General features: G+C 37.7%; 1 protein-coding gene across 1 annotated transcript; it reads left to right on the forward strand.

Annotated features, from left to right (window-relative positions):
• The first annotated feature begins 3,881 nt into the window (after positions 1–3,881).
• Positions 3,882–19,666, forward strand: chs1 (chitin synthase 1). Its single transcript, XM_088610550.1, has 19 exons — positions 3,882–4,020; positions 6,373–6,508; positions 6,782–6,964; positions 7,867–8,906; positions 9,230–9,325; positions 9,903–10,061; positions 10,236–10,383; positions 11,083–11,148; positions 11,485–11,719; positions 11,880–12,080; positions 12,600–12,884; positions 13,397–13,576; positions 13,907–14,429; positions 15,246–15,331; positions 15,700–16,043; positions 16,212–16,322; positions 16,773–16,987; positions 18,214–18,277; positions 18,824–19,666. The coding sequence occupies exons 1-19, from the start codon at positions 3,974–3,976 to the stop codon at positions 18,893–18,895; spliced, it is 4,191 nt and encodes a 1,396-aa protein (XP_088466676.1). The 5' UTR covers positions 3,882–3,973; the 3' UTR covers positions 18,896–19,666.
• Positions 19,667–19,875: the final 209 nt, after the last annotated feature.

A 19,875-nucleotide genomic window follows, 5' to 3' on the forward strand; every position in this document is an offset into this window, starting at 1 on the left:
ATGCGAGAGGTGGAATGAAAATGAAATGGCCCTACAGTGATAGAACTGCCCATCCCTTTACATAGCTGATATATGATATGGCTGTGTGAGGAGGCAAGGCAATATCAAGGCACTACTTCCTTGTAAGTTAATGAATTGCTATGAGGTACATCAGTTAATCAGTGCTAATCAGTGCAATCTGTTTACACATAGATGGGATGAATCTCTACAGAAACTCTCAGACAGCTTTTACTGTATACATGTTTTTCAGTCTTCCGTTTCCTTCTGGTTATAGCTACTAACCCATTATAGCAAATGCCTGTATCACTGTACCTACAGTATTTTCTTCCTGAAATCTTTTAGCAGAGAGTTTCCTTACTGAATCTGAAGAACTGCAAGGAGTGGCACCTCCACACTTTATATATCTCCTCAACCTTTGTATCAGAGGAGTCTGTTCTGTTTAGAAGTTCTTGAACCACTCCACAAGAATAGAACATTTCCTCCCACTACTAAGCCATCATTTTGGACAATGTACTGAAATACTCTTTTTTTTCAAAATCGTGTGGTGCTTCTCTAAATTCTGAAAGTGAGGTGGCTAGGCGCATAAAGCTAAATCTTTAAACAACCCAGGTGAAAAGGAAAAACACCGTCTTTTAAGTGAGGTATTTTTAAAGACAAGTGTGTTGAAGCTTATTCACATAAAATATGCTTCTTGTACATACAGTATATGTCCTTTCTTCTTGAGAAATTTCAAATTTGTGGTGCTTGAAAGTACTGGTTGAGTGACACTCAAGACCTCCAAGGCAAAAATCATAATCAAGTTGCCATAGTGGTCAGCATTGCTGCCGCACAGTGCTGGGGTCCTGTGTTTGAGTCCTGGGGTGCAGAGAGTTTTCTCTGGATGCTCTGGTTTCCTATCACAATCCAAAGTCACGCTGGTACTGTAGGTTAATTGGTTCTGTACAAATTGGCCCGGGTGTGGGTGTGTGCATGTCTGCCCTGCGATGGACTGGCATCCTGTCCACGGTGCAATTTGCCTTAACAAGCATTGCTTGCTGGAAAATGGATGGATGGATAGTTCTGGTTAGATGAGTGGATGCAGTTGTTAGAAGTAATTATGTAAATAAAAGTGGAATGAGCAATACATTATGACAAAGGGACATTGTGACCACATTTGTGTTGCTTTGTTTTGAATTATGTATCTTAGAATGCATGAAGAATAGAAATTTGAAATGTAATTGTAATCAATTCACTACATTTTATATCTTTGAGGTCTGAGAAAATTGGAGAAACCCAGGAAGTAAGAATTACTGTATTTCTGATTAATTCAACAGAGTGACATGTAACCCAAACTATGAATATGGATTATTCTTCACCACAGGCCATCGCTGGTGTATTTCCAATGATTCAGGAAACCTAAAGCAATATTGATTTGTACATGTCAATGCTAACACTTCTGCCATGAACGAAATAACCTGGCTGGTTGCTAAGGGCTGTGGAAGTTATAAAACTCTCCATTGGTTACAGTAGCTAGAAAAAGTAATTCATGCATGTTTGTGCATGATATTGCAAAAGGTTCTGACATTGTTAAACTGGCAAAGAAGCACCTTATCGGTTGCTCTATTGCATTCCCTAAATAACAGTGTTTGATAAAAGACCATTTTTGGTTTTATTTGATCCAGATTTTCCATTGTCCACTGCTTTGTGATTTCAAACCTGAATTAGATTCCATCTTCTTCATGTGCAGGCCTGTGAATTTACTTGCCTGTGATGTAGATTTCAGAAAACACAAGAACAGATGTTTGACACAACTTCAAGATAAATATGAAACTGAGGTTACCACAGAGTGCTTTATATGTGATGTCAGCCTTAGACCTGTTAAGATTTTTTTTGTTAGACAAACTGTAAGACAATCCTACAGCGCACAGGCTGTAATAAAAGTTTAAAAAACAAAGTATCTGCCTCTAAAAGAGTTGCAGCAAGGGCATGGCACAAAAATGGATCAGTGACAGAAAAAGCAGAGTCACCAGGAGTCTGACATTTGTTCCCAAGTACAGTGAGCAAAGGACAAGCCTGAACAGATCAGAGCCTAAAGAATGTGAACATGGAGGAGTTCGGAAAGTATGATTCAGACCCTGTGTGGGGCTGGAGTGAAAGGTTAAAAGAGAGTGTGTGAGTTCTGTTACTGAAGTCCAAATCGTAAGGCAGTGCCGTGGTCAAGAAGGAGGGCAGAGCTCAGTAATCCAGAGAGCAGAGTCTGAAAACCTAATCCGATCCATGAGGCAGGTGCAGAGTCGCTGGGGAGGCTAACTCAGTAAACCAAGAGTCGGGAGAGATTTCCAAATCCAAATCGTGAAGCGGGTCCGTGGTCGGTGGTGAGGCAGAATCCGAAAACCAGAATGTTGCTAGGCAAACAGGCGGAAGGAGTAGCTCTGGTGAGTGAAACTCAACAGTGAGCATGGAAAGGTGCAGCAGAAAGGTTTAGGTGGGGAGAAAGGGGAAAAGAGGTTGGATAATTGATTAATTGTGGTGAACAGTGCATGTTGGAATGTGGCGGCGAGTGCGTGGATGCGTCTGACAGACCAGGGGCTTATACTGTAAGTCAGTAACAAGACCAATATGTGACTTTATAGGCAACCAATGACAAGATTTAAGAATAGGAGTAATGTGTTGCCACAGTCTAGTGTGAGTTAGAAGCCTAGCTACACAGTATTGACTATTGCATTTACAAAGGAGAGTGTTAGAGAGCCCATAGAGTAAAGAGTTGCAGTAATCAAAGCTTGATGTTATGAATGCATGAATCAGGTACTCTCCATCTGACGCTGATAGAAATTGCCTAATGGTGGCAGTATTTCAAAGGTGAAAAACGACTTCTTAATCAAATTTTCACATGGGGCTCAAATGAAAAAAGTAGGTGAAATAAAATTCTCAAAGCTCCCAAATTCCTGACGGTGGCTGACGCATGGATGGAGAAGCTATCCACCATTACTATGAAACTCTTCAACTTTTCCAGCTGACACTTGCTGCCCACCAGTAAAATGTCTGTTTTGTCACTATTAAGATTCAAGGCATTCAATGTCAATGAGAGTTTGATGTCACGCAGACAAGAGATTGGTGACCAAGGTGGGAGATCAGAGGGGGAAGACAATGTAATTTAATGTAAATCAGAGAATGATCTGCATAACAGTGAAACTGAAAACCAAGTTAGTGTATAATGTGAATGAGAGGAGGAATATAAATAATAAAAAGCAAATGGCCCAAGACTGAACCCTGCGGCACACCACGAATAATTGGAACCATGGGGGATGTATGAGGACCAAGTGAAACAAAATGTTGTCTATCAGTCAAATAAGAGTGGAAGAAAGAGCTATCAGGGGCTTTAATGCAATGAATTTATTAATAACAGAAAAAAGCATTTTGTAATTTACCAGCCCAGAGCTGAAGATATAAGAAATGTTACGAATTTACAGGAATTCAGATATTTCTTTCTTTTAATCTGCATCTGAAACCATTGACCCAATGACTGTGGATCTATACTGCAGTGGTGTGAATTTGAAACACTTACTTACTATGGTAAACTCCTAAATTTCATCATGAAGTTGTTGAAATTTTTTTACAAATTAATTTTAAACAATCAGCCATTGTGGCTACCATTTTTCATGTGACCTTATGTGCCAAGTGATTAATACTTTAATGATAAGAGTGACATTTGCTGAAACATTTTTTTATTGGAAAAGAAGCTGGCTGAGACACAAGGAAGTAAGGCTCATGATTAAACTACAATAATTCTCTTTCACACGTCTGGTCCAGACAGCTTCTTTCAACTGTTCTCTCGTTTGCATGAATATGAACAGTAAAGCCAGACTTTGACTGTGGGAGGGTCCAAGCAAAACTGATACAGGGTTAACAGCCCACTTTTAATTCCTTCTCTACTCTCACACCACACTCCCTGCAGATAGGTTACTGTATGGAACAGGACTAGCCGTGTCTAGAAATGGAGGAGCTCAAAAACAGATCAGTGAAAAGAGATGGAAGGCACAGGTCAGTTTGTCTTATGTTTCCAATTTCTTTGGTTGCAGCAACCGTTCTGTTTCAAGGATCATGGACAGATTATGGGGTTTCACCTTCTTGTCTTCAGAGTGAAATCAACAGATAAGTAAGATGGTTGTATGAACCTGTAGTTTAATGGTACTTCAGAATCAAAGCCAGTTTTATCATAGTAATTCACTGCTAATAAATAAAATAAAAAGAACAGTCTGCTTTAAAAGCTACAAGTATTTTGCAGATGTTTGTGCAGAGAAGTATTATTGTTATTGCAGATTAACTTCCTTGGCAGTGGGTAACACTGCTGCATTGTAGTGCTGGGGCACTGGGTACAATTCTTAGGGTGCTATCAGCGTGAAGCTTGTATGTTCTTTCCATGTTCACATGGGTTTCCTCCAGGTGCTCCATTTCCTTCCCACAGTCCATTGAATGGTTGGCTAATTGGCTACTGGGAAAACTGACTTGACGTGTGTGTCCTGCGATGGACTGTCCAGGGTGTATCCCACCTTGTACCCATTACTTGCCAGGATAAACGCATAATCAACAACCCTGTAGTGGATAAAGCAGTTAGAAAATGGATGGATTATTTTTTTAGCGTTCTAAAGTAAAATATTTGTATGAAAAATCAATAATCAAATAATCGATTGATTTGAAAATGGATCAAATCAATTACTTGTAAAAATTATAGAAAGAATAGTCTAGTATGTGAATATAGGACTCAAATAAAAGTCTTAACCTTCATAATCCCATGTTAAAGTACAGGTATGTTCAATTGGATGGTTTTAACAGTGTGGAAAAAACCTCAGTATCTCAGTAAATCTCAGTATCTTTGTAGTCAGGAAGATTTAGCTCTGAATAATTCACCAAATTGTTTGTAGATTTTGTGGTTGAAAAGTAATAGCTTGTAAAAATATAATTACTTCTCAGTGTTTCTGGATCACTATCCCATACATTAAGGGATATCTATAGTGTAGTAGTGCTTTATTTCATTAAAAAACTTTCAACTCTCATAAACCTGAAGTTCAACATATAATGTAATGTACAGTTATACCTAAAGTACTGTACGTTATATAATATTATGCCCATTTAAAATACACCATTTAATATACACCACATAAAATAATGTATACCTAAAGTATACCATTTTATAATGTACACTGGAAATAAAATTAATAAAACGTTCAGCAAATATTTATTCTTTATTACTGAAAACAACATTTATGCAAGTTTATAAGTTCTTAATGTCTAATATATACCTACAAGTAATAATTCTACAGCATACAATAGGTATTTATTACTGTTAATAAGGAATAATGAGAGCAGGGCAATAGTGAAGTACTTTAGTAACCTTTGTACAGTACATTAGCTATCCATGACGTGCTAAGTTCTGGCCATAAATAACTGATACTACAGTATCTTAATATGCTCCTAACTTATAGCATTTTCAAAGTACTGTTATATAACTAGACACTCAAATTTAAATGGAGTTTATTTAACTAAAGTGTGGGAGGGATGACAACAGCCACGCTCAGTCATCCCCAGCCGTCAGCGATCAGAGATCCCTCCCTTCGTCCTTCCTCCACCGAACGCTATAAATACCAAACGCGATCTCTCTCTCCCTCGCGTGCGACTTCTGCATCCCACCTCCACCCCAGCTCCACCTCTGCAGCTACTCCTTGGTCACCCTGCAGGGGGGGGGGGTCCTGGCCTCCTCGTCCTACGGCCAGGAGGTCAGCCCTCAGCCAAGCGGGCTAACCCAAATATTCGCTCCACAATAGTTTGTTATGCTTCGATTTTGGGTGTTGTCATTCCTCGTGAATTGTACACTCTCCTCTGTTGTATTGTGTTTGCAAGGTGGTTTCAACAAGTAAAAGAGAATGATGTACAGTGTTTCATATACTGTATTACTGTGCCTGTACCACAATACAGGGCTCTTATCATAAAACAGGGGCTGTAGCTAATGGACTAGATAGATAAAAAATGGCTTCATCTTATTAGTAACCATTCTTATGTTCATATGTTCTTACAGTTGTATGTTATAGTAGTGTAGGTATACCGCTTACAATATTTGTCTGCTTTTAAAAAATATCTAAACCATTCACAAGGTGTGGAATAAAGCCCACTGAAATGTTTTATTACATAATAGTCTAGTAAAACTAATTAATTGTTGTAACCACCAGTTTTCTGTACAGCGATGCAGTCGTTAATGAGTAGGGAAGCACCATTTCATGCCCAACCACAGACCATGGACTTTAAAGCTGTCCTCCTTCCCCTATGAGGCTTAAACCTCCTATAAGGTTTAAGGATGCATTTTATTAACAATCATACATTTATTCCCTTGCTTCACAGGGATACATGGGATCCTTTCCAATTAAATCCTATTGGTGCAGAAAAAGAGCAAAAAAGAAGATGCTTCATTTTAGCCCAGCATCTGGTGGCTGTGATTGTCGGGCTCTTTGTCCTTTTCTGCTTAGTTATCAGCAAGGTAAGGAAGATTTCACAGTGCAGAAAATCTAAGTGAGTTAGACGTTTCCTGCAAACGGCATTGTTAGTACGATAACAAGAAACAACAAAAGAGTAAACAAAGCTCTACCACAAACTTTCTCTCTCAGATGTAGCAAAATGAATTACAGTTTAATATAGTGTTTTCTCTCACAGATACACACAATTTATCTTTCTGTCAGACATCTGCTAACTAGCATCTGCTAACTATAATCAAAAACTCCACTCTACAGTATGTGTGTTTTCTCAAACGCAGGGATCGTTGCTTGTTATCTCCATTTTTGCAAGTCCAAGTTCTCTGAGTCAAAGGGACCAACCATTTTATATCCTCATGCTGGCATTCTGCTTGATAATACCGAATGTCCTCATTTTCCTGAAATCCCTCTGGAAGTGTGCGTTCAAGAACTTTGTCTCCCCAAACATGAGGACAATGGGATTGGTGAGTTTTCATATTTGATTTGATGTTTCTTTTCATTTCTTCTTGTCAAAGCCTGTTACCTATCATAAGATAAATTGAATTTGAAGCCCAGAATGGAAGAAAATTTTTACCTGACCAAGGTTAAAAGCAAAAAGAAGTGAAAAGGGACATACAGTACTGTACAAGTGACATGTATGCACCATGGAACTGTCTTCCACCGTATTTGTTCATATACAAAAATACACAAAGGCCATTAAAGCAGGTCTGATTTTTTACAGAAAGGTAAAGTGATATTGGCAATGGCAGTTAATGGCTTAAAGGAAAAAGACATCGACAATTACTATACAACCATCTGCAGTCAATTTACTGTATGTAAACAACCGAAAACCGGAAAATAAGAAAAATAAAAAAGGGGTGAAAAGGTCTTTAACTATTACATATGATTTAAAATGGGAATGTCTCCATGCATTAAAAGGAAAGTGCACATCCAGTGTGATGTGAAACATACAGTAGATCCTGAAATATAAATGGACACAGAAACTATTGAGGCTTCAAGATCTTGGGATGACGTGTGGTCAGAATAACAATAACTGACAGTGACATAAATGAAGAAAACAAATTTGGTGTCAAATCAACCCTAAACTTTGTCCTCTACTGCAAAAGAGGAATTTTAGACATACTGTACCCAAGAAGACTTTTAACATTCATGGTAACTGCTTTTTTAAAAGATAAAAATGTTCAGAAAAGAAGTTGAGAAAACAATATTCACAAAGTCAACAACTGCCTTCAGCAACAGGGCTCTGACCTTTGAGCCCTAGCTGGAAAATGTCACATTGTGTCCTAATATTGTTACGGCTAGATTGCCTTGTAAAAGTAAAAGTACAGTACCAATTGAACGTTTTATTTGTTGTTGTTTTTTTCAGGTGTTGCTAATTGAAGCCTTTGTTTCACTAGGAACATCTCTACTTGTGATAGTAGTCATGCCTCATTTTGATGTCCTGACGAACCTTTTTATCTCTGGAAGTGTTTGCTTTCTTCCATCACTTTTACAAGTCGTCTTCCAATTACAGAAAGAGAACTGGAAAATTGTGTTCCCGGCTTGTTCCGTCGTACTTGTGCTGATAGGCTACGTTCTCTTAGGAGTAGATTTTTACATTAGAAAAACTTCTTATGTGGCTAATGATCAAAATATATATTATCATTATGTAGGGATTGCAATTTTTTCATCCATATTAATTTCCTTCAATTGGTGGGAGAACTCCCTACAGGCTATCGATAAAATGAAGGACAAGCTGGCAGAATTAGATAGTTTCCGAGACTTTATGATGATAATCTCCAGTGTTCTGAGGACAGCTGTTGTTGGTGTGGTGTTTGCTGTTTATTACCAAATTGCTTATGATGGAGTATGGTCTTACTTCAGCAATATTAACAGTGACACACTCAATATAGGGGTTGGGCTGTTTTTCTTACAAGCTTTTTCCTCTGCTATCGGACATTGGTTTGGGGTGGTGGCTTGTAAGATTCACGCAATCAGAGGCAGCTTTGCTCTGCCTGTTGTCTTGACAACACCCGCTGTACTCATTTCGGCTGTGGTTATTTTTCTTACAAAGTTTGAAGAAATGGACAGAAGGCTGGAAATAGCAAATTTCACAATATCAACATTTTGCAGAAAGCTAAAAGCAGAACGAAACATCACTACACTAGATGAAATTTCCAACAGCATTTGCAGAACCCCAGTGCATAACTATTATGAGATCTGGCCCATCAGCGTGCTCGGGGTGGAAGGATTGTGTTGGTGGATGGCGCTGTTGTGTGGTACCTACTATGTCTGGAGCCTGAAAGTCCAGCGAATTGAAAGAACATCGCAGATATTTGTTCGCAGGCTGTACGAGTCAGCCTTTCTGGATCAGTCACTTCTCCTCAACACCAAGATGAGAGCTGTCAAAACCAGAAATCAGGAAAGGTAAACCACACATCTGAACTGGTGCTGTTACAAATTGTGTGTAGCAAAATTGTGCACACACAAATAACCGTGCGATTTGTCTTACCTTGTTTTGTGGATGGATGATAACAGCTGTATGTACTGTTTGCTGTATATGTTTTGCTATTGTTTAATGGGAAGATTTTACTTTCTTTAATTGGAATTAAACTTTGTAAAAAGTTTTTTTGATTTGTGCTTATAGCAAATCCAGTACTGAAGAATTGAGAAACTGAAGCTAGCAAGAATACATTGGTTGGACTTTCACACCCAGAATCCATTTAATGTGTATTTTTCTTTTATTGCAGTCAAGATGAAATTGAAAGCTGTGTGATATACCTTTGTGCAACTATGTGGCATGAAACATATGATGAAATGCTGAAGATCCTTACATCAATGTTTAGGTAAATTAGTGGCCATTTTTTAAGAAACAGGATAATTGTAAAAGACATGGCATACCTAACATGTTACATTTTAAATAAATGAATTGCCTAATACCATCCATTATCAAAAATCTGCTGGTGCCTGGGTCACAGTAGCCCAGAACTCATTAAGCACAGGGCCCCAGGTGGGATTACACCACAGACAGGGTACCACAGAGGACACAGGCAATGAGCAAAGCCAGCCAGTCTTTGAGAGGTGGGAGCACCCAGTGAAAACCCACATGGACTCCACACAGAAGGTGCCAAAGACCAGAATCAGAGCCGAGACACAAGAGCTTACTGCAACACCACAGTGACGCGGACCTTTGGGTTGACTGTATACTGTACATGGTCAGAAAAAATGGAAGATATCTTAACGTGATAGGTATAGAGCAACAACATTAAAATTCCTTTTCAGCACTTGAGTAAAAAACTATTTCTGTAAGCGGAGATATCCATTTTGTAAAATCTAACTACTGACAGACTTTCCTACTGACTTTCCAGTTTTTCTGTACAATAATATCTTCCATGACTTTCAATAATTTCTTTTTTTTTTCAGATTGGACAGATACAGAGGAGATCCAAAAGAGGAACATAAGGATAATTTTGACTTTGAATGCCATATATTTGTGGATGATTCATTTCAGAAAGACAAGGAAACCAAGTTTGTAAACACATATGTGAATGACTTAATGCATGTGATAATAGAAGTGTTCAGGTACGCCGTTCTTTTCGTTTCACATATGTAATCAATTGTGTATCTCAGGGGATAGCTCAGAAATTCAGAATTTCACAGATTTATTTTTAAATGCAGCCATTGTCAAAAATAGCTTTTGATTTTCTGGACTGATTGTTTTAAATGACAATGTCATGCGAGTGGTATATTTTGTAGGGTATTCACAAACAAAGAGCCCGATGACGTGTCTATCATTGAAACTCCATATGGGGGAAGACTGATGTTTGTACTTCCAGAGGGAAACATGCTATATATTCACCTTAAAGATAAAGAGCTGATCCGTAACAAGAAGAGATGGTCACAGGTAGGTATCACTTTCTTCTTTTCATTGCAAAAAAAAATAATGTGCAAATGTTTGAAAGCATATTTCAAGTGATGTTTCATTTCACGTTTTATTTTTTCTGAGCCTAGCAATGAGCAAAGCATAGTTGTGTTTTAAATATATTTTCATAGAACAGTAAAATGCTTTTTTCTTTTATATAACAAGTCAGTAGAAAACAAATTCCTATTTACAATAGTGATCTGGAAGCCCATATCTGTGACAGGGTTTTTACTAAAGCAATTTCTGTGTAGTTCCTTGCTCAAGGGTACAGAATCAGCCTCTAACTCAAGACTACATCGCATTATCTACCAGTTATAAAAGTCCAGTGCCCTTTGCATGCCCAGTGGGATGTTATCATTTTTTCATTTAGACTTTTATAAGATAGAAAGGCAATACTGAGATAAAATATCAAAGTCAGTTATGACATGTATTAATATAATTTGAAAGTTGCATTATGTACTATTGAAAGAGAAACAAGCATACCAATGGTAAGTCATGAGCTAAAATCAAACAGGGTTTCATATCCACTACTTCAACAATTCAGTCAAAAAATATATTTTACTAACTGAAATAGTCAAAAGTTTTTCTGAAGCCCTTATATTGTATTTAGATATGAGAAGAAAATGACGTGACAAAATGAATATAAACATTCTCTAATTGTCTAACTTTTATTTGTTTCAGATAATGTATATGTACTATCTGCTTGGTTGGAAAGGCTATATTTCAAAGAATCCTTCAAAAATAAAGGTAATTTTCTTCATGTTCGTTGTTTTTCTCATGGTAACTTTTTCTTAATTGTGGAGAACTTGTCATAAAAATAAGACCAAAACTGAAAGATAAAAAATAAACCACACCACTAAGATGTTCATTTTACCAGTCAGTAAATTAACTGAAAAGTGTTAGTGGGTCACTCAGTTCTACTGGCATGTAAAAGAGAGTTAGGGCAGAAAAGGATGAAAACTTTTTTTTGGTGTATAGTCCAATTTTCACATAAACTAGTCATAACCAGTACAAATGGCAAGAGTTATGAAATCCATTCATTCTTCTCCTTACTTTATATAACTTGTTTACTCTCCTACACAGAGAAATGACAACCCCTGTCGTGCAAGCCTTATATCCTTGGATGGAGAAAGTTTCCTTTTGCCAGGTTGTGATAATGACAACAAGCGAAAATTCATCTCGGATGAGAATGTATACGTCATGGCATTGGATGGGGACACAGACTTCCACCCCTCTGCCTTAATCTTGCTGGTAGATCGTCTTAGGATGTACCCTAACGTAGGAGCAGCCTGTGGAAGAATTCATCCCACGGGAATGGGTGAGAAAAATAAAAACTATCTCCCATCTATCTCCTTTTCTCCTGAACAAAAAGTGTGACATGGCCTACTCTATGTACTGCGTGGCCTGTCAGTCCCAGCTTTGTGAAACGCTCAGGCATTATAATCTAGGGGCATAAATGTTGCCCCTTTTCTTTCCAGGACCAATGGTGTGGTATCAAAAGTTCGAGTATGCCGTGGGGCACTGGCTCCAGAAAACAGCTGAGCATGTGTTTGGATCTGTGCTCTGCAGTCCAGGGTGCTTCAGTCTGTTCCGAGGATCAGCAATAATGGATGATAATGTCATTAAGAGATACACCACCAAGGCAACAAGGGCAAGCGAATACGTTCAATATGATCAAGGTAACCTTTTTTATTCTTTTCAGATTTGTATGTTCTTAGTTTCTTTTTTTCTGAATCTCTTTTTGTCTTAATTAAATTAAGGAGCAATAACATTGACATTGACATCGCCAATCAAGGCCTCAGCCTGAAACCTCTAATCGCATGTGTTTGGGCGGATTCCACATGGTGGGTTAGATGCAGATCACGGTGGAATTTAGTCAGCTAGTTTCCTCGCCCGGCCTTCCAAGCAGTAACCTCTGGGGACCTGCTGTGAGTGTGCAGTGACATCAGAGAAAGAAGCACTGTTCACCCAATCTGTGCTGATCCTGTTGAATGCAAGTGTGTGAGTTGGGGTTAGTGTGGTCCTTATTGTTACTCATTGTCTGGCTTGTATTGGTAATATTCATACTCAGGGCCAGTAGTGGTAGTCTGATTTGATTAACAGTGGGCGATTCCAAACTGGTAGAGTCTAAAAGTCTAAAACAATTGCAATAATTCAATAAAGATGAACATTGAGATTATTGCTGCTTGTCTTCGTAGGTGAGGACCGCTGGCTGTGCACACTGCTGCTGCAGCAGGGCTGGAGAGTGGAGTACAACGCTGCCTCAGATGCCTACACCAATGCCCCCCAGGAGTTCAAAGAGTTCTACAACCAGAGGCGCCGCTGGGGGCCCTCCACCCTGGCAAACACACTTGATCTCCTACACAGTGGAAAAGAAACCTCCAAAAAGAATACCTCCATTTCCATGCTGTACATTTTCTATCAGATCTTCACTGTGGGCTCGTCAATTCTGGGACCTGCCTCTGTCTGCCTCATGATAGCAGGTATGTGTCACCTTGTTACTCTTTTCTGAAATGCTTCATTTTCTGGAGGTTTTAATTCTCAGTTGTTTTTTTCCTAAACCTCTTTTAGCATGTCAGCATTGTTTCAAATCAGACAGCTTACTGAAGAAGATCTTCTGTTTGCAATAGGACTTGACAGTATCAAGAACAGGAACCAGGAATTTGTCTGGGTCTGAACACCTGGAACAGAGAACTGTGTCTCCACGGTGGCTGCGGTGCAAAACCCAACACCCAGCGCGACATCGTTCAGTGGACTTGCAAAAGAGAATAAAGCCAGAATTTAACGCACACTATCTTCTTGTTCTGATATGTGGGCTAATTCTTCAGCCAATAAATTAAACTGTTAGATGGATCATTCGATTCCTGAGAAGCTTGTTTTAGGTATAAAAACATCCTTGCATTAAGTCAAGAAAATGGCCTTACTGTAAATGAGGTAAAAAGTCTTATCTTTTTTAAACAACAACAGAACAACCATATTCTTCTTTTTATTGTAGGTGCGTTCACATTTGTGTTTGGAATGGAGGGAACCCTGGCCATCATCTTAGCTGTCATCCCTCCTGTAGTGTATTTAATCTTGTGCTTCACAACCAAGCCTGACTTCCAGATCAGCGTGGCAGCCGTTCTGAGTGTCATGTACGCCTTTCTGATGACAGCCTCTTTCTTTTCGATTATAGGTATGTAATGTTAAGCTTGTGTTAACATTCTTAGAGCTGACATTTTGACAACTTTCTGATGGGGTGCTGAGCAATCAGTGACATTGCACCTTGACAATCTAATACAGTATTGGTTATCATTTCAATTTTTACATTAAAGCAATTAATCTGTAGTGTATGAATTGCAACCTATACCCACAGTAACTGTTTTTCCATTATTTTTATTACCATATATTGCACTGTGTGAAAAAATGTATCTGTAAATACAACACATACAGGACCACACTTATTTTATATACAGTTTTATTGTAGCAGTATTTGACTGTGATTTTCTCTACTTTTTTTCCCCAGGTGAAATGGTGGAAGAAAAGACATTTATCACACCAACTGGTATATTTCTTGTTTCCATGAGCATCTTGTATTTTGTAACAGCCATTCTCCATCCCCAGGAGTTCTCAATGATAATCTATGGGCTGATGTACGTCATCTGCATTCCAAGTGGTTACCTCTTGCTGGCAATATATTCATTCGTCAACATGCACATCGTGTCCTGGGGAACCCGGGAGTCTAATCGGGACAAGGAGGAAGGGAAATCCGTCGGGGTTCTTTGTGACAGGACATGCAGTCTGTGCTGCTGGGATCTGCAATTAAAAGTCACGCAAGAAACCCAGGGTAATGTCCTGCTGCAGACCCAGCCGGCACTCCCCCCACAGCAGCCTGCGAAACAGAGCCAGCCAGACAGTCTAGAGGGCCAGCAGCGACCTCCACAGGTCTCCCAGCCCAACCAGCAGAATCTCCAGCACAATCAAGCCGGCCGGACCCAGCACGCTGCTCAGATCGCCTCTGACAATGAAGATGAGGAATCCACGACAAGGTAAACAGTGTTTAGGGAAGGCTGTTTTGTCTGGTTTCTGACTATCTACTAGACTACTTTTGATAGCAATTAGATTTCTAAGTACTGTACACTCATACCCCGGTATCCGAACCTAATCTGATCCTGAAAATCTGTTCGGAAGGCAGGAGACTGTAAATCGAAAATAGAAATTCCATTATTTCTTATTGGGAAAATTCCATCCCGTTCTGATCCTGTAGCTAGGAAACCTGAATTAGTAGCCCTAATCTTTCAGGAGTGCGATGGCATCTTTAATGACCAAGTAGTCGGGTCTTGATTTAATGTCTCATCCAAATGGTGGCACCTCTTCCAGATGATTGGATTCTGATTCATGTAATTCCACTTACAATGTATAATTTGATTTCATTATAGCTAAAATATTTATTTAGGTTTTTTAGATTTTATGTTAGTTTTGGTTTATTTTAATTTTTATTTATTTATATTTAATATTTTTACACAAATATGACCGTTTCTTAGATCGTGCTAAAATAAGTACAACTGATTTGGAGTTTAATTTAGAAATTTGTTGTGTACTCCAAATTTTATTAAATCAAAATGCTTACATTTTAAAAATGTTTTATTACCTCGGGGTAGATGTTATGAAAATAAAAAACAGGTGCAGCTGTTTGTTTAAAAAAAGAGCTTGTTCATTTTTAGCCATTCTTGTCTGTAAACATGATTTCAAAATGAAAGTTAAAATATTGACCCCTGCAGTTAGTGAATATAATGGAACCCGTTTCTTTTGTGATCTAATTTTTCCTGCCTTTTTAAATTTAATGTCTTGATGTTTCAATGTAGTGAGAGCGATGAGGATAACAATAAAAAATACGATGATGAAGTCTATGATGAAATGGATGAAGAGATCAAAGACGTACCTGAAAGTGGTGGGTGGAGCATTTAAATATAAAAAGCTTTTAGTCACAAATACAATTCGTCCTGTATTTCTTTCTCAATCTCGTGGCTTAAAAATTAAACAAAAGCAAAAATAAAAAAAACAAAATAACAGAATTTGAGGCATGCAAATATTATATGAAGTCATTTTGAAAATAGAAAATGCCATTACTCTAAAACATGGAGAACAAGACAGTGAAAGTTAACTTATTTCATACACTTCAGGCTGACTTTATATCCCAGCATAATCTAGTGGCAAAATGTGCAAAAATATTTAAAATAATGATTTTTTAAATAATATATATTATAAATATAATTATATTATTAATATAATATACATTTATATTTTTTTTTTCCAAAGCTTGGGTTGTACCTGTGAAAAAAGAATTCCTGAAGAAGCTGTCATATGCAAATATGAAAAGAAACCTGCAAGAACAAATAAGGTACACGCTGAGGAATAAAAACCAACACGATGTCTGTGAAGAGCTGGTCCAGACGCTGACAGACACTGTGAATGGAGAGCTGAAAGACAAAATCGGACCAGAAGATGTGCTAACTGACAGCCTTTTAGAAGAGTTGCAGCATGTTCTCAATGAAGACGCAAGAAGAACTCTGAAAGTAAATAACGTGGAAAGACTAGAAAGAAGGGTTAAACGAGCCATAGAAAAGACTTTGACCGCCCCACAGGTGGATAAGTTGTCTGAGGTAAGCCTTTCTGCACGTATTATCTTTGTGCGATGGGACTTTTCTTCATCTCAAGGTTGCAGCTTTCAGCTTTGAGGGAGTGTAATGTTGAAATTGGCAGATCGTCTTCCTGCAGGCACTAAGATACAGGAACATTTGGTTTCAATACTTGCCTGTGTGTTTTCACAGGATGAATATGACTTTTGGCAGAAGTTAATTGAACGATACCTGGCTCCTATAGTTGACGACAAAGCACATAAGGAAGAAGTGACTAGAGAACTGAAGTCCCTCAGGAACAAGGTATGACAAATCGGGATTTTCTGTCTCTAAACGTTTTTAGGTCATAAGATGTGTTCAATTTTAGTCCCTTGTACCTTTTTCAGTGTTGTCCATGTGTGTTTGTGGTTATTACAGTCCAATTAATTCCACTTTCTGTCTTGCTATTGGATCTGTAGCGTCAATATCATTCCCCCATGTGAACTTGCTCACGATGCACTGGTCTCAGTACAACTCCTTACGTACAGTATACAGTAGTTTCTTCCATTATGATGTTTGTTTCCTTAAAAAAACTCAACCATTTCACTGAGATTTGTCGGGCATTTAAAAAAATGTACTAAAAATAAAGTTTGTGACTAAACAAGATTTTGATCCTTCAGCAAATGTAATTTGCATAAATACCAAAAGAAATTGATAGAAATATGCATCACAATTACTTGTGGATGTGTCTCACAGAGCTTATTTCCCTTTCAGGCAACATTCCTGTATTTTATCGTTAACACCCTGTGGGTGGTGGCCACATTTTTCCTTCAAGCAATCGGTGAAAAAATCACAATCAAGATTCCTAAAGTGTTTCCGAATGGCACTTTGTCAGGTGATTACCTGAATGTTGAGCCTTTGAGTCTGATGTTTCTACTATCATTTGCTGTCCTGCTAATTGTTCAGTTCCTGGCCATGCTGTATCACAGGTAATGTTGGTTTTAACATTAAGCACTTATGTGGTGAAATCAAATTCGTATTTGGAAATAATACTTTTGTATTTATTTGTAGTATACTTTAGGGCTTAGGAGTTGCATGTCCTCATACTCTGCCAAAGAGAGCTCTTTGTTCATGGTACCTGCTCCATGGCAAAGCACTGCTTGATTCTGAAAAGCTTTCATAGTCACTGCATGCCTAGTACACTTTATTAAACACAGATAAAGAACACAGTAGCGTATCCTTTCTCTTATTTTCACTCCTTAAGATGTTTCCAAGACAATGAGAACTTCATTAATTATGTTCTAAAAAAACTAGTAATATGGGTTTTCTTTAGTGTCTGCCTGTGTAACAGAAAACTGTAAAAAGCTTCATGTTCCCTTTAGTAACAATCTTTGGAAGTTCACCCGTAATTACCCAGGTTGAGACTGCAGGAGGCAAGCCAGTATAGGGTAGTTTATTTTTAAATTATCTACCATATAGAATAGCTTATTTTTAACATAAGTTTTTATTGAAAAAAATGTCACACTTACAAAAAGATAAAACATGCTTGTAGAGGCCATTTGGCTATTTTTAAGCTGCTTCTTGTAAGAAACAAGGATATCAACTTAAGCAACATGACTGGGTGGCTTTTTTAAATGTTCCACTATCCTTTGTGTGAAGAAGATGTGAAGAAGAAGTTTCTCTTCTGAATGCAATTAGCTGATTTCATGGCTAGTTTTTACCTGTGTTCTCTGGTTTGTATTCCACTCTTGATTATGAAGAAAACAAGTGACTGGACCTTGTCTGTGAGGATTCTGAGCAGGTTCCCATATACTGTAGATATTACAATTATGCAGTTTAATTGATTAGACACACTATGTACTGTAACTGAATGCTCATGTACTGTAGAACACATAACCCTTGTTTTGAAGATGTAAGTAGAAAGTCAACAAAAAAAAAAACCTAAGTCTCCTTTTCAGGAAGCTACATCTAGCTCAATGTTTCCCATATTATATTCATAGTTCATGTTTTTGCTACCTGCTTGTGATACCCAGCACTTGTATGAATCATGAGCCTTCGGCCAAGTGTTTATCCTTTCCTGGGTACATATAGCCTTGTTTATTAAGATGCTGTACCTGCCAAGATAGATAAAATAGCTTTTAGGCTGCAGTTCATAGTTTTGGGGTAGTGATTATATCTGACATAAAACATTTCTGTGTCCTTTATTTTTTTCCAGAGTGTATACCCTCATCCATGTGGTGTCCTATCGAAGCACAGAGAAAGACTACAAGGTTGACGAGGTATGTAGAATCACCTTTATTCAAATATGCGTTAATTTAAAAAGTGCAATTTTCAGTTTAAGTATGTGAGACAGAGAGAGCTTAAGGTAATGGAAATTCTGAAGTGACTATCACTTCTCCATTCTCATAGAATATCATGTTTCACAAAACCTAACATTGACTTTAGATTCGTTCTGCTGTACCAATAACTTTGCTAATTCGTTAATTTGCACAGACATAAGTATGAATCAGGGAATATCCCTGTCCGAGTCCAGAAAGAGTAGGGACCTCCGTTTATTAATTATTTTGTGAGGATTTTGTCTTAATTTTTCAAACACAACAAGCTATTCAGATAATAAGAACAGAGATCAAACTAAATAAGACTTAAGCCTGGGACACCATTATATACACTATAAAGCCACGTGAAAATCCCACATTCAAATTTTCCAATTAATCAATATCAACAGCGAAAAGGTTTCACATTTTAGTCTTTTTCCTAATTTGAGGTAGTTTTGGCCATTCCACGGCAGCGTACCAGTAGTGTACAGTATTTATTCATTTCCACAGGATGATGATGATGGACTGACCCTTGAAAACTGCATTGCATCAGGTCTTGTAATTACCAGTGACGACCTGTAGAAGCACCCAGCAAGGAGTTATTGTTACAGACTGATACTTTGCCTGTGCTGGTGTTCCCCTGTGTGAAAAACTTTCTTGAAGAGCACTTTATTATCAAGTTTGCATTTAAAGACATTTCTGTTATTAAAAACCATTACACACATTATTTCAATTCATTTACATTTTTTTTTGGAGTCATGTTTTTTGATCCGTATTTCATCGCATTTGGTTTGGAATGTGAAGTTTTAAATGATCTTATTTAGCTAAAAGCCATTAGTGTATCTGCAATTTCTCACTTAAATCACAATAATTCTATAATAACATTATGATGCAAAAAAGTATAATCAGGTTACAATGAGATTTGCTTGTTAACTGACTAAGGATAATGGTACCATACACCAAAGTTGCAAGCTAAATAAGACATTTCACAAGTCAAAGGAAAACCTTACTTAAATATTCCTTTATTGAAAAGATTTTTTCTGGTAATTGTTTCACATGAAGTTATAGTTCCATGATTAACATGGTCAAAATGGTGAGGCTTTTCACAACAGTTTTTGCTCTATAGCATAGCTCCTGTATGATTCCTAATTTTAGTGCAATAATTGTTGTTAGGGGATATTTTGTTTTGGATTTAAGTGACAATTTAAATCTTGTGTTATTTAATACTAACTTTTTTAAAGAGATATGGAATAACTACTGTATGATGTGTGCACTGTTGTTGTATTGCAATGGTTTGTTCCACATAATTTTTGAAAACTTGGTGTAGTTAATAAAATACTTAATTGTAAATGACTGCAAGCTACCTGTTTCTTTATTTGAATGGCTATTTCAAATAGTGCTTGATTAGCACATCATGGAAACATAGTAGACCCATAGTATGATTGCTACTGTTTCGGTGATACTGACATCTGCAAAAGGGATAAAAAATATCTGCATAACTGTAAATATTCTCCATGTCTAGACTGAATCCATTTAGAGGTCTTATAAGGTATGTTATACAT

The sequence above is a fragment of the Lepisosteus platostomus genome, chromosome 17 (assembly GCF_059453375.1).
Source record: "Lepisosteus platostomus isolate fLepPlt1 chromosome 17, fLepPlt1.hap1, whole genome shotgun sequence".
Lineage (NCBI taxonomy): Eukaryota > Metazoa > Chordata > Actinopteri > Semionotiformes > Lepisosteidae > Lepisosteus > Lepisosteus platostomus.